At 35.7% G+C, this 14,239-nt stretch overlaps 1 protein-coding gene across 1 annotated transcript; it reads right to left on the bottom strand.

The window, feature by feature from the left end:
• Positions 1–12,129: 12,129 nt before the first annotated feature.
• Positions 12,130–12,720, bottom strand: LOC109205320. The gene has a single exon (XM_019368028.1). The coding sequence runs from the start codon at positions 12,718–12,720 to the stop codon at positions 12,130–12,132; it is 591 nt and encodes a 196-aa protein (XP_019223573.1).
• Between the last annotated feature and the right edge of the window lie 1,519 nt (positions 12,721–14,239).

The raw sequence follows: 14,239 nt of genomic DNA, 5'->3' as shown, positions 1-14,239 counted from the left end.
GATTATTTGTATTCTGATTGTAGATGCATTGTTTTTTGCTTTCACAAATCCAAAACGACTAAAGCTTCTACAAAATCTTCGGCAAAAAACAGTCTACAATTTATCTATAATTTCTGGAAATATGTCTTCTTCTTCTTCGAGTTTCAATCTGAAATTCAGCCAAAACCAAGTCTAAATCTTCACCAAAACCCCTCAAAATTGAGATATAAACTCCTAAATATATTCCGATTATTTACAACAACACCCAATCAAAAAAAAATTATGATTTTTGAAAACTCAAATTTGAATTCAAAGCTTCAAAGCTTTTTTTTGGGGTCAATGGTGGAATTCAAAACAGAAAGCACCAACTATTTATCAGTAGAATAATGAAAATAATTAAAGCCTGAGGCAGAGATCGTTATATCATTGAGATACACATCAAATTAAAGAAGCAGCGAAAGAGAATTTTTGGTGACTCATAACGAAGGACGGAAGGAGAAAAGACCATGCAATTAATAAATATCGATGCGTACTTTGATTACATGAGTAGCTGACACAGAAAACACAAGAACATATATCACTGGGGACGGGGAAGTGGAAAGATACGATCCTATAATCATGCCTAATATAAATGCACCCTTAATTATATCCTTGATTTGAATTATGGTATATAAATGGTAATTTGGTATACTGAAATGTAATTAACTCAAACCTTAAACATTGAGGGTAATAAGGTTTCATATGTGGTATAGGAAGGTAAAAATCCCAATAATTAAATAAGAACTTATGCAGTAGCTGAAAAGGCAGAAAATGAATTTGTATTACTTTGATTTGCGTGTTACAATGTCCCTTATCAAAGAAAAACTTTCCCTTTTTATAGTAGGAGAGTTTCAACCCTAGTACAAGTCTAGAAAAGGTAAAAATCTTCATTTCTCGTCAATTACTGATTCGTAACCGACATCGAGCTAGATCCGCATCGTGATATCCAGTTGGGTGCGAATATCACGGCCTCTATCCCTCGTGCGTAACTGTTTATCATGTTTTTCGAGGTCTTAGAACTCATCCCGAGTTCGAGGTGCATCGCTTTATCAGACCCGATGGTGAGCACACCGTTCGCTTTTCACGGATCTCGATGCAAAGGGCTCCCAGGCTCGATTTCAATTTCATGTGTTCAAGCCCTCATTCTGTTTTCTTCACCGGAAAATCGAGGAATGCGTTATCTCCGATTTTACCCGTATAGAATGTCAACAGAACATGATCAGTTCAACGGCATATTGTTCCTATCTTATTTTTAACTTGTTAAAGTAGGTTTTAGCTAGTCTCGGTTCTCTCTAAAATGTTTTGTCCCTTGACTACTAAGAAGAGCTCAAATTTTAGTGTGCAAAACCAAACAAAATTAATTCGAGATTAGAAAAATGTATTCAATTTATGAACTTCGTTCCTATCTTTATAATATTACACTTGTAATATGTTGTTGAGAAAAGAAAAAAAAAAATAGGCAAACGCCAAAATGTTATGAAATTGAAAAGTAGGCTAACAATATTCTTAGGTATTAATTGTTGACCAAAATGTGAGGCAACAATATAATATCACCAACTCTACACACCCCTCATTCAATTCTGGCCAACTGAATGGGCGTCGCTATTTATTTAATTATATATTGAGAGTTACATATTAATTATTACATAAATTATTTAATATATTGTTTGCAAAATCACACCGAAATAAAATTATGAAATAAATATTACGCATGGACCATGGTATATGCCGTGCAACACTCCACTTTTAGAGTCAGCGTTCTTTGTCATTCACTACTTAAATGTTTATTTATCATCGAGTAGACTAATTGTTTAAAAAAAAAAAAAAAATTATTCAGTGCATATGCTAATGAATAGTAAGTAGTCGAGATTTATTTCGAACAAATTCATTGTTCTTTTTTATAAATAAAAAAAAAGTTAAAACTACTACTAATACCATTTCAGGACCAAAAATAAAGAAGAATCTATTTGGCAATTCGACCAGGATCATATTATGTACAATTATTGTATAATCTAGTTTGAATCATTGTATTACCACCATTAACATAATTGAATTAGTCTTCTTTTCTTATACTAATTTGTACGAAAAAATGTTATGTCAGCACAAGCGCGTGTTAATATCTTATGTTTGACCCCAACATAATATAGATTCTCGTCTTCATATGTAGTATAAAAAAACAGTAAAATTCCAAAAAAGAAAAAGTTGGTACTTTTGCCTCTTCCTTTGGTCAAAATACCGTTGCTGTTTACTACTCTATGACCTTTCATTTTATTGCAGAATATTTTAGGTAAGAGTTTAAGTTATATGCATTGTCAATATATTTTTATTTTATTATTATTAGGTAAAATTAATCTACGGACTATGACAATAGGTAACATTTCATATCAAGATTGATATGATAACTTAGAAAAATAGAAAAATAATATTTGATAACTAGCTAAAATGATTTTCGCATATAACTATTACGCGCTAATGCAACACAATATCTCCATTTCATCCGACATATCTCTTTCGTTAAAAAACAAACAGTTCAGTCCACAAAGTATCCTGCATTCATGCAAGGTTTATAGAAAAACTGCATCCCTAGAGGTGTAATGTAGATAGCCTACCAGAGGCGAAGCCAAGATTTAAATCTTATGGATTTGCGATTCTAATCGTTTAAGTTGCTGAGTTCTAAATTAATAATTTATAATATATATATTTAATAAATTTGTAAGACAAAAATAACGTTCGAATCAAAGTTATTGGGTTCGACCGAACCCCCTCCCGATACTCTAGCTCTACCTCTTAAGCCTACCCTAAAGCAAGCGTTAGTAATTACTTTCATGATTTGAACTCGTAATCTATTGGTCACACAAAAATAATTTTTCTATTGCTACAAGGCTCCCCTTCTCTCGTATAATTCGTCTCGAACATAAATATTAGTATTCCTTTGCTAGTTTTTAGTGGAGGATGTAATAAAGACATTCATATGGCCAACTTTTTCATTTATGAGAATGTTATGATATGTAGTAAGGTAACCCATACTCTATCGGCGGTGTATTACTATCTTTTTCAGGTAATTTTGCTTTATCCATAGGCCAACCTATTAGGTTTGGCATTTACTAATATTTAATTTAATTAGTTGGGGTCATGCCACGTGATTGATCGTTGCCTCTTTCTTTATGGTTTTTGTACCCATATTCATTAAAAGTAACTTCGTATTTTTGGAGTGATTTCAAATAGTCAATTTGTTATTTTTCAAGTGTTTTACCTCTTAAGATATTATATCAATTTTAAAATCATAGGCATGCTGGTGGTAAAACCGACTATTACACGGCTCTATACTAAGTCATATCCTTCATGGATCTGGATCACAGTATACCTCCTTTTGCCTTTCTATCTATACTTTCCATCTCAACAAATTATGGAACAAGCAACGACTTTTAGGTCGAATTCCATCAATTTTGGTTAAACTAAAAACATATTAAAAAGATTTGAGAAAATAATCTCTTTTTGCTAGAAAGGGGAAAAAACAAAAAACTCGACTTAGCTGGTTAACAAACTGCACCGCCCACCACCAAAGGATGTGGTGTTGCGGATGGGGCTGCTTTTCCCTTAACCAGAGGTCTCGGGTTCGAGCCCTGGGTATGAAAAAAATCCTTAGTAGGGAGCGCTTTCCCCCGAATGGAGCCCTACTATTGATATGTATGTATACGTGATAGCAATCTCACGTGGCAGCTCAGTTTAGTTAGTTAGTTGTTAGTTACTAATATTATGTCCAGCTGTAGCTTTGCTGTCACTAGTTAGTTAGTGGAGTTGATTAGTGGAGTCAAATGTATATATATAGACTTCAACATTCAGTTAATACATAGATTTCATTTTTCCCAATTCTGTTCCTTCTCTCTTATCTTATTTCGCAACAGTTGCTTCCATTGGAGAAGCTTCAAGCTTCATCTGTTGAGCTCGTATTTCAGCATGGTATCAGAGCGGTCGATGCCGGAGGAATTCGCTATATAATTTATGCTAGTTCGTGCGTATTGATTCACTGTCGGATTGTATCGAAGCTTGAGATTTCTTCAAACTGTCAACAATGGCGGAATCAAAAATTGATTACACGCATCCACTGTATGTAGGCCCAGGCGACACTCCAGGATCAATCCTAATTCCTGTAAAGCTTAGAGGATCGGAGAATTATGGTCTTTGGAGCAGATCTATGCGCATTGCATTACTGGGGAAGAAGAAACTAGGGTTCGTAACAGGCACATGTAAAATGGAGACCTTTCAGGAGGGACTGCATGAGCAGTGGAAAACCTGCAATGCGATCGTCTTGTCATGGATCATGAATACAGTGTCTGAGGAACTCTTAGGTGGAATTGTGTATGCATCCAATGCACACTTAGTTTGGGAAGATTTGAGAGAGAGGTTTGACAAGATCAATCGAGTTCGTATATTTCAATTACACGGAGAAATAGCTACTCTGTCACAAGGATCCAGTTTAGTTTCTGCTTACTTCTCAAAATTGAAGGAATTATGGCATGAGTATGATGTGATGATACCATCCCCTAACTGTGGCTGTCCAAAGTCTAAGGAGCATGTATAACATCTTCATAGACAAAGAGTAATGCAGTTTCTTAGTGGTTTGAATGATTCATATGATCAAGCTAGGCGACAAATCCTTATGAAGTCTTCTGAACCAACTCTCAATCAAGCCTATGCTATGATCATTCAGGATGAAAGCCAACAGGTTGTTAATGCTAATGCTGTGACAGACAAACTTGATCCTTTGGTTATGCAGGTAGGGCGAGGCCAAGGATTCAAAGGCAAAAAACAGTTTTGTACTGTGATTACTGCAAGATGAAAGGCCACACTAAAGAAAATTACTATAAGATAGTAGGTTATCCATCTGATTTCAAGCAAAGGAAGAGGTTTGGTGCTGGTAATTCTGATGGTTGGAAGCCTCCTGGGTGGATCTCATGAAGGATGGAAGACGGAACCCTTAGCTGCTGCTAATAGTGCAAATGTAGCATCAGTCTCTCAGAATGATGGAGACAATCACAAGGCAGCATGACACAAGGGATTGTTCTTCACACCTGAACAATACAATCAAATCGTGAGTTTGCTGAACAAAGATTCTGGAGATCATCAAGCTAACATGGCAGGTATTGTCACTTGCCTAATGTCTAATTTCAAACAATAAAGGGAATGTATTGTTGATTCAGGAGCTAGTCACCGTATCGCCTCTAGTTTAGATCTATTGAATGGAAGTAATCACACAACAAGTACAGACAGAGTTCATTTGCCAACAAGAGGGCAAGCAGATATCACACATGTTGGTAGTGCAAAACTGTTCAAAGGGGAGACCATTAGCAATGTGCTTTATGTGTCTGACTTTAAGTTCAATTTACAATCAGTGTCGAAACTAACCAGACAGTTGTCCTGTTCTGTACAATTTTTTCCTGTTTTTGTTGTATTTCAGGACCTTTACAGTGGCAGGGGTGAAGGGGATTGGTAGAGAGAATGAAGGATTATATGTGCTTAATAGTGATTCAGATGATGATGAACTAGTTAAAAGAATAAAGGAAGTACATGCAGTAGAGAGTGCAGAAAGGGACAACATGTGGCATATGAGGCCGTGACATCCTTCATTAGCAACTGTGAAGAATATAGTAGAGCTTCATGACAGTATTAGTAATAGAGTACAGAATAAATGCCATATATGTCCTTTGGCAAAACAAACTAGACTGCAGTTTCCACTCAGTTCTTCTAGAGCTGAAGCTCCCGTTCATCTTGTACACATGGATCTTTGGGGACCTTATAAAGTTCCTACATTTAATAGAAAGCATTACTTTCTCACTATTGTGGATGATCATACTAGATATACATGGATCTATTTGTTGCACCTGAAATCTGAAGTAATTGTAGTGTTAAAACAGTATGTGGCAATGATAAAAAACTGTTTAACACTATGATCAGGATATTGAGGTCAGATAATGGGACTGAGTTTTTCAACTCACAGTGCACTGAATTGTCCACTAAACTAGGAATCATTCATTGTAGATATGTAATTTTTGACCCTCCCCGAGATTTACACATTTTAGCGCTTAAATATTTAGTTTAGGTCTAATATTGATATTTTAACTAGTTTTGACTCTTTTACTTTATTTTATCAAAAAAATAAAAATTAAAAAAATATTTTCTGATGTTCTACACGTCAATACCACACAAGAGGAGGGGGGGGGGGGTTGATTTGTGTGGTACCTAATTTTCGCACTAGAAGAACCTGGTTCTTCTAGATGTACTTACTATGACGGTTTGCGGAATTAAGAGTGCATAAAATAAAGAACACAGAGATTTTTACGTGGAAAATACCTGGCTCAAAAGGTGAAAAAATCATGACCTACTACTCAGTAGGATTTTCCCAAACTTCCACTAAAATCACTGAGCCAAAACAACATTTACAAAACTCTTTGTAAACTAAGGATTAACTCTAATCCCGTTGTAGCAACCAGCCTCTAACTGCTGCGACAACTTCAAGTTAACTCTAACTTGAATACTCAAAATACCTATTACAATTGCTTCTAGATAAAGCTGAAAGGTACAATATGAAAACACCTACTACAATTGAACTAGAAATAAAAGAAAGACACAATGGAATTGGTTCTTCTATCTTGTCCAAGTAGCTTCAGGAATGTACACTTGAATCTCACGTAAATTGCTTGCAAAAAGCCTTGCTATTTTGCTCTTCAATTTAGTTTTACTTCTGCGTTTGTGCAATCCCTGTAAAAGAGAACAATCATTATTATTTATAGAGTTAGTAATCAGAGTTTGATTAAAACTCGAATTTCTGATCCTTCATCAAATTCGAGTCCTAGAACAATTCAAACTCCAATCCTTATTCTTGATCCGAATGTAGTTGTCTTCACATAAGGAGACTTCAACTCCTTATCCTATGCAACCTTTTCGATCAACTCAGAGATATTGTTGCCGACCCTTGAGACTTATNGATATAATGATCTTTTGAACTTCTTGTTCACATTGATTTGTACGAGGATACAAATGAGATAGAGATAGTATGTTCCAATCTATCTCTTTTTCCAGCTGTTTATTTTCACCCCCTAATGTTGGAAAAATTGATTCATCAAAATGACAATCAGCAAATCTGGCTGTAAACAAATCTCATGTCATAGGCTCTAGATATTTAATATTAGAAGGAGATTCATAACCAACATATACTCCCAACCTTCTTTGGACCCATCTTTGTGCATTGTGGTGGAGCAATTGGAACATATACCACACATCCAAATATTCTTAGATGGGAAATATTTGGCTCCAGACCAAAAGCCAACTGTAATTGGGAGACTTTATGATAACTGGTTGGCCTTATGCGCACAAGTGCTGTTGCATGCAAAATAGTATTTTCCCACACTGAAAGGGGAAGTTTTGTCCTCATTAGCAATGGTCTAGCTGTTAATTGGAGGCATTTAATCAATGATTCTGCTAGACCATTTTGAGTATGAACATGAGCAACCGAATGCTCAACTTTTATTCCAGTGGCCATACAATAATAAATAAAGGTCTGAGATGTAAATTCACCAGCATTATCAAGACGAATTGTCTTAATTGCATAATTTGGAAATTGTGCTCTTAACCTTATTATTTGGGCCAACAATCTCGGAAATGCCATATTACGAGTTGACAATAAACACACATGTGACCATCTTGTAGATGCGTCTATCAAGACCATAAAATACTTGAATGGTCCACATGGAGGGCGTATAGGCCCACATATATCACCCTGTATACGTTCCAGAAATGCAGGGGATTCAATCCCAACTTTAGCTACCGATGGTTTAATAACCAATTTTCCTTGAGAACAAGCAGCACAAGAGAATTCCTTAAATTGAAGAATCTTCTTGTTCTTCAATATCTGCCCATTTGAATTCTCTATTATTCTGCGCATCATGTTAGAACCGGGATGGCCCAACCGGTCATGCCAAATGATAAAATCATTAGAAGTAGTAAACCTTTTGTTTACTATGGCATGTGATTCAACCACACCAATGTTTGTGTTGTACAATCCAGAAGAAAATGCGGGTAATTTTTCGTGTACATATTTTTTCCCCACTTTTATTGTAGTAATATAAAGGTATTCAACCTTTCCTTCATTTGATGTCTCAACATGGTAGCCATTTTGGCGAATAGCTTTGAAACTCAACAAGTTTCTTTGAGACTTACTATAATACAATACATTATCAATAGTTAATATCGTTCTTCCAGGTAGTAATAAGGTCGCTCTTCCAGAGCCCTCAATCAACTTTGTATTACCAGATATTATATTAACATAGGCTTTTTTTATAACCAAATAAGAGAAAAATTTCTTTTCTCTTAATATTGTCTGAGTTGTAGCACTATCCAAAAGACATAAATCTTCATTACTCTTCATAAAAAAAAATAAAAGTACATCATGAGAAATACGGTAAAACTAACATCACCAATGACAACATAAGACAACTTAAGTACTATGTGACGACCCGACAGGTCATTTTAAGCTCTAGCGTGTCGTTCGGCGATTTGAAGCCACGAGCAGCTTCATTTCAGGTATTATGACTCGTACGCGTGATCGGAATTGAATTTTGGGAAGTTCGGAGTCGATTTGGAAAAAGAATTCTCATTTCGAAAACCTTAAGTTGGAAGAATTGACTAAGAGTGGATTTTTGAATAAAAGACCTCGGAATCGGGATTTGAAGGTTCCAGTAGGTTCATATGGTGATTTCGGACTTGGGTGTATGTTCGGATCAGGTTTTGGATGACCCGGGAGCGTTTCGGCGCCTATTGTGGAAGTTAGCATTTTAGAAGAATTTCATAAATTTGGGTTGAAGTGCATTTCAATGTTATCTATGTCCGTTGGGGATTCCGCATCTAGGAATAGCTCTGTGTGGTGATTCTGGTATTGGGAGCGTGATCGAAAGTGGATTTGGAGGTCCATAGGTCATTTTGGAGTCATTTGGCAAAAGTTAGAAATTTGAAGGTTTTTTAGAAGTTTGACCGAGAGTTGACTTTTTGATATCGGGGTCGGATTCCGATTCTGGAAGTTAGAGTAGGTCTGTAATGTTGAATGTGACTTGTGTGCAAAATTTGAAGTCATTCCGGATTGATTTGATATGTTTCGGCGCAAAATATAAAAGTTGGAAGATTTGAAAACTCATAATTCGATTCGATGCGCGATTCATGATTTTGACGTTGTTTGATGTGATTTGAGGCCTCGAGCGAGTTCGTATCATGTTTTGGGACATGTTGGTATAATTGGTTAAGGTTCCGAGGGCCTTGGGTGGATTTCGGAAGGTTAACGGAATGGATTTCGGACAAAGAAAGCTGCTGAAATTCTGTTGCAGAAGCTGTTCACCAGAAATTTTTTGATGCGAGGAGTCGATTTTGGAAGCACAGATCTTGCAATCTATAAGGAATCTGAAAATTTGCAAAACATGAAAGTTGTACCCCTTGCATTCTAATTTCCAGAGAGATAAACCATTCATCATTTGGATATTTGTACTAAAAGTTATGATCGATTAAATAAAGGCTGGTAAAGCTGTTTTGCAATTTCCCAGAAATTTCTGATGCGATGAGCCTACTTTGGAAGCTTATATCTCGAAATCCATAAGGAATCTGAAAAATCGCAAAATATGAAAGTTGTAGATCTTTGATTCTAGTTTTCAGAATGTTAAACCGTTCATCATTTGAATATTTGTAAAGAAAGTTATGGTCTGTTGACTGAAGAATGATAGTAGTTCATTTTTGCCCAAAAAACAGGCATAGTCGCATTTTATACCTGCGACTTGCCTAGGCAGAATGTCTAAAAACGGGAGTCAGCCATTTTTACTCATTTTTGATTTTTGAGTCTCGGATTTGAGCGATTTTTGGAGCTTTTGGAAGAGAGTTTTCACCTAACACTTTGAAGTAAGTAATTTCTACACAACATGAGTTTAATACATAGATTATGGATAGATTAACATGTAACAATTGGTGAAATCAAGGGTTTAGATGAAAACCTGGATTTTGTATAAAAATGAGATTTGAGCACGAAAATGGTTATGGAATTTGATAAAAATCATATATCTGACTTCATAAGGTTATGGGTAACAACTTTCTTCAAAAATTTCCGGAATCTGGGCACGTGGGCCCGGGGGTGAATTTTAGGAATCTTACATTTAGGGTTGGGTAATCACCTTAATAGTTGGAATATGAATTTTTGAACATGTATTGATTAGTTTATATACTATTTCATTAGTTTTGGATTGTTCCGCACCGAATTGAGGGTTTGAGCATAATCTTGGATCGAAAAGTGGGCTTCGGAGCAAGGTAAGTCTACTTTCTAACCTTGTAAGAGGGAATTATCTCCATAGGTGAAATAATTAAATATGTGCTTCTATTTATGGGGGCTACGTACGCACGAGGTGACGAGAGTCCGTGCGTAGCTAATATTATGCTTAAGTCCGGGTAGTCTAGGACCCGAAAGCATGCTATACTTGAAATATTTGTAACCTTATTGACAATTTAAATTGCTTAAATCATATCAAATTGGTAAATGAATTTCCAAAGAAATTAAACATCATTTTCTTGACCGTTAAGGAGAAGTTGCCATTTCTTTGGGTAATTGTTTCCCTGATGAATTCTTGATTGACTGTTTGATGTGTTTATTTATATTTGACTGCGTCGCATGTATGATTCGCGAGTGGGGTAATAGATGCATCTATGGTTCGCACCATTCGACTCTATGGCAGTGCACAATTTAAATATTATGTTGGATCCGACCGTACGACCTCGACATGATTTGCGCATGCTTGTATTGCTTGCCTTGAAATTCATGATGTTAATATTTGTTTCTCCCTGGCCTGAGATAAATGTAGAAATGATAAAAATGAATTTGGGAATTTCCTATAAACGAAAGAATTGTTTACTTGCCTCATGCTATTTGAGTTACCGTCATTTTTATGAAAATCCTCGATTTATTAAATTATTGGTATATTATCATTGGACCACTAGTAAATGTCGAAGTCGACCTATCGTATCTATTTCTTCGAGATTAGATGGGATACTTACTGAGTACACGTTGTTTTCGTACTCATGCTACACTTGCTGTGCATTTTTGTTGCACAGGCACATGTACCTCTAACGACCTAATGGTGTAGCAGCATGGATGATATGGAGACTTAGGCGAGCCGTATCTCTCGAGGCGACCCGCAGCCAGCATAGTCTCTTTCAGTGTATTGTATTTACTTGTCCAAATTTGTATTCCGGACAGTTACTGTACTTCATTTGATTTCCTAGTAATTGCTCATGCACTTGTGACACCGGGTTCTGGGATGATTATGGAATATTTAATAATAAAAGTTGCAAACATTTTTATTTATTCAGTGATGATTACCTTTTTACTAGTTAAATTAAATAAAATTATGGTTCCTAAAATATTAAAATGAGAGTTTAATTAAATACTCAATGTTTGCTTGCCTGACCGAGGTGTCCCGCGCCATCACGGCCTTTGATGGATTTTGGGACGTGACATACTACTTGAAAATAAAAACAACTTCAGACGAGAGAAAAGCACTGAAAAATAAAAATAACAACATAATTGCATTCCCCAGTAAAATGATAAAATTTTAGTTTTGATCTCCAAAGAAATCTTCAACTTCCAAATGAGTAAGATCATCGAGGCCTTGAAAAGCATCATCATTCAAAGCAAGATTTGCCTCGGCATTGTCATCATTTTTATTTGAAGGCCCTGCCTCAAAATCATTTTTAAAGGTCAAGTGAGACTCCATTGGGGCATTAGGAGAAGATGCTCCAATATTATTTGCCTTTCTTTTGATGGAGTTTTGATAAAGCCTGACGAAATACTCAGGTGCACGACATTCAATTTTCCAATGACCTTTCATGCCACAGCGGTGGCAGTTACCGCTGTTGCCTCTTGAATGATTATTTTAAGAACCCATATTGTTCTCTCGTTTGCCATGACCACCATGATGACGACTATTATATCGTCTCTTACCATTGCCATGCCCACGTACATTCATATGTCCATGATTATTATTCTGCCTTTTTCCAGACTTATCGCGTCTAGCTGCCATATTCGCTTCAGGAAGCGGAGCTGCTTGTGGGACGGGCTTCATGATTTTTCAGCAAAAGGGTATTATGTTGCTCAGCCACCAGAAGGCATGAGATCAATTCAGAATACTTTTTAAAACCCCTTTCACGGTATTGCTGCTGTAATACCATATTTGAGGCATGAAAAAATGTAAGAGTCTTTCCCAACAAATCCTCATCATTCATAATATCCCCATATAATTTCAATTGGGAAGTTATTCGAAATACAACAGAGTTATACTCACTTATGGTCTTAAAATCTTGCAACCGTAGGTGCATCCACTCATATCGAGCCCTTGGCAATACCGTTGCCTTAAGGTGATCGTACCTCTCCTTCAGGCCAGTCCATAATTCAAGTGGATCTTTCACTGTCAAATATTCAACCTTCAAACCTTCATCCAAATGATGACGAAGGAAAATCATGGCCTTCGCTTTGTCTTGGCTTGATGCCTCATTACCCTGAGTAATGGTGTTATCAAGGCCTTTAGCGGCTAAGTGAATCTCAGCATCGAGAACCCATGATAGGTAATTCTTTCCAGAAATGTCAAGTGCCACAAACTCAAGCTTTGACAAATTCGACATAGTGAAACTGAAAACTATCAAAGATGATAAATAATTAGAATTCATTAGGATAATAGCGTAAAGAATCTTAAAAATTGACATAATATCAAATTTGTGATCTATATACCCTAAAGTGATAATTCCATAGAAAAGAATACTATTTGTTTCTTCAAATTATTAGAATATCTTTGATGTTAACTAGAACAAAAATGTCTTCTAACTTTAACACAATTTCAAATGTCGAACAACATAAAATAAGTATTCTTCTCTCAATTAATTCTATTAACATGAAAATTAGCAACTTTCACATGACAATCATACAAATAGCTTAAAATAAAGAAACATAGAATTCTTTATTTTTACACATATCTAGAAATGTGAGAAATTATAAAACTGCATATTAAAGATACTAATCATGAAATCAAAATATACAACGAAGAAAATAAAATGAACAAATATACCTGAACAACGAAAAGAGCTCAACTTCGTGCTCATAACGTGTTAAGAAATGTAGCTCAAAGTAACAATATAAAACAAGTAGATAAGTAGAATAAGAGAAGAAGAGATAACTTTTGTCTTAAACATGACATTAATAATTGAGAATATGGGGAAAGATCATGGGGAGATGTTATGGAGGTGTGGGAATTACAATCATAATAGTAATGAGTAGTGAAAGGTTATTTACATTATAGATGAAAATAGTGCATATTAACTATAGGTTTTACAACAATTTTTTGAATTTGTGTTGTTTAACATTTTAACGGGCTCCGTCTATATCTCCGTCATGCAATGGGTTTAAGTTGCGTGTCTTAATATAACCGGAAAAAGTTGGTTAGGTAATCATCAAGGGGAAGTAGCTCATATGGTAGAGCATTCGCTTAGCATGCGAGACTAGAGGTATGGGGATTGATACACCCCGCATCTCCATTTTTTCACTACTACTACTTATTTCTTTCCAGCTTTTAGAGTTTTTGGAACCAATTACTGCCATCCCCTACCCCCCACCCCCCCACCCCCGCACCCCCCAAACATATTTAGAAAGTTTTTTACTACTTAATTAAGCTAGTTTAAGTCCGGCAATTTTTAATGTTTTTAGTAGCTCGTGGAAGCTATTGTCCCTTTTCCCCTTCTTGATTATGTAGCTTTTTGTTGATCTCAAGATTTAAATGCTTAATCTATTTGCATGACATGATTAAATCACGTTTAGGCGTCAAAATTAAATAGACCATTACCGACAATTTTTAATGTTTTTAGTAGCTCATGGAAGCTATTGTCCCTTTTGCCCTTCTCGATTATGTAGTTTTTTGTTGACAAGATTTAAATGCTTAGACCTCATTTGTTGCGCTTAATGGAGATCTTAATTTTAATCATTCATATTTTAGATATTAAGTGCGTTTGTTTTTAAACTTTGAATGTTAATTATTCAGATCTTAATCGCTAAGTGTGTGTGTTTTTTTACTTCACACCCACTTAATAGGTCTGAATAGGTCTGTATGACTGATATTTGAAACAGAGATTTAATTTCATTAAGGTGCTATCA

Source organism: Nicotiana attenuata, unplaced genomic scaffold (assembly GCF_001879085.1).
Source record: "Nicotiana attenuata strain UT unplaced genomic scaffold, NIATTr2, whole genome shotgun sequence".
Taxonomy (NCBI): Eukaryota; Viridiplantae; Streptophyta; class Magnoliopsida; order Solanales; family Solanaceae; genus Nicotiana; species Nicotiana attenuata.
This window is presented reverse-complemented; position numbering and strand designations above follow the sequence as displayed.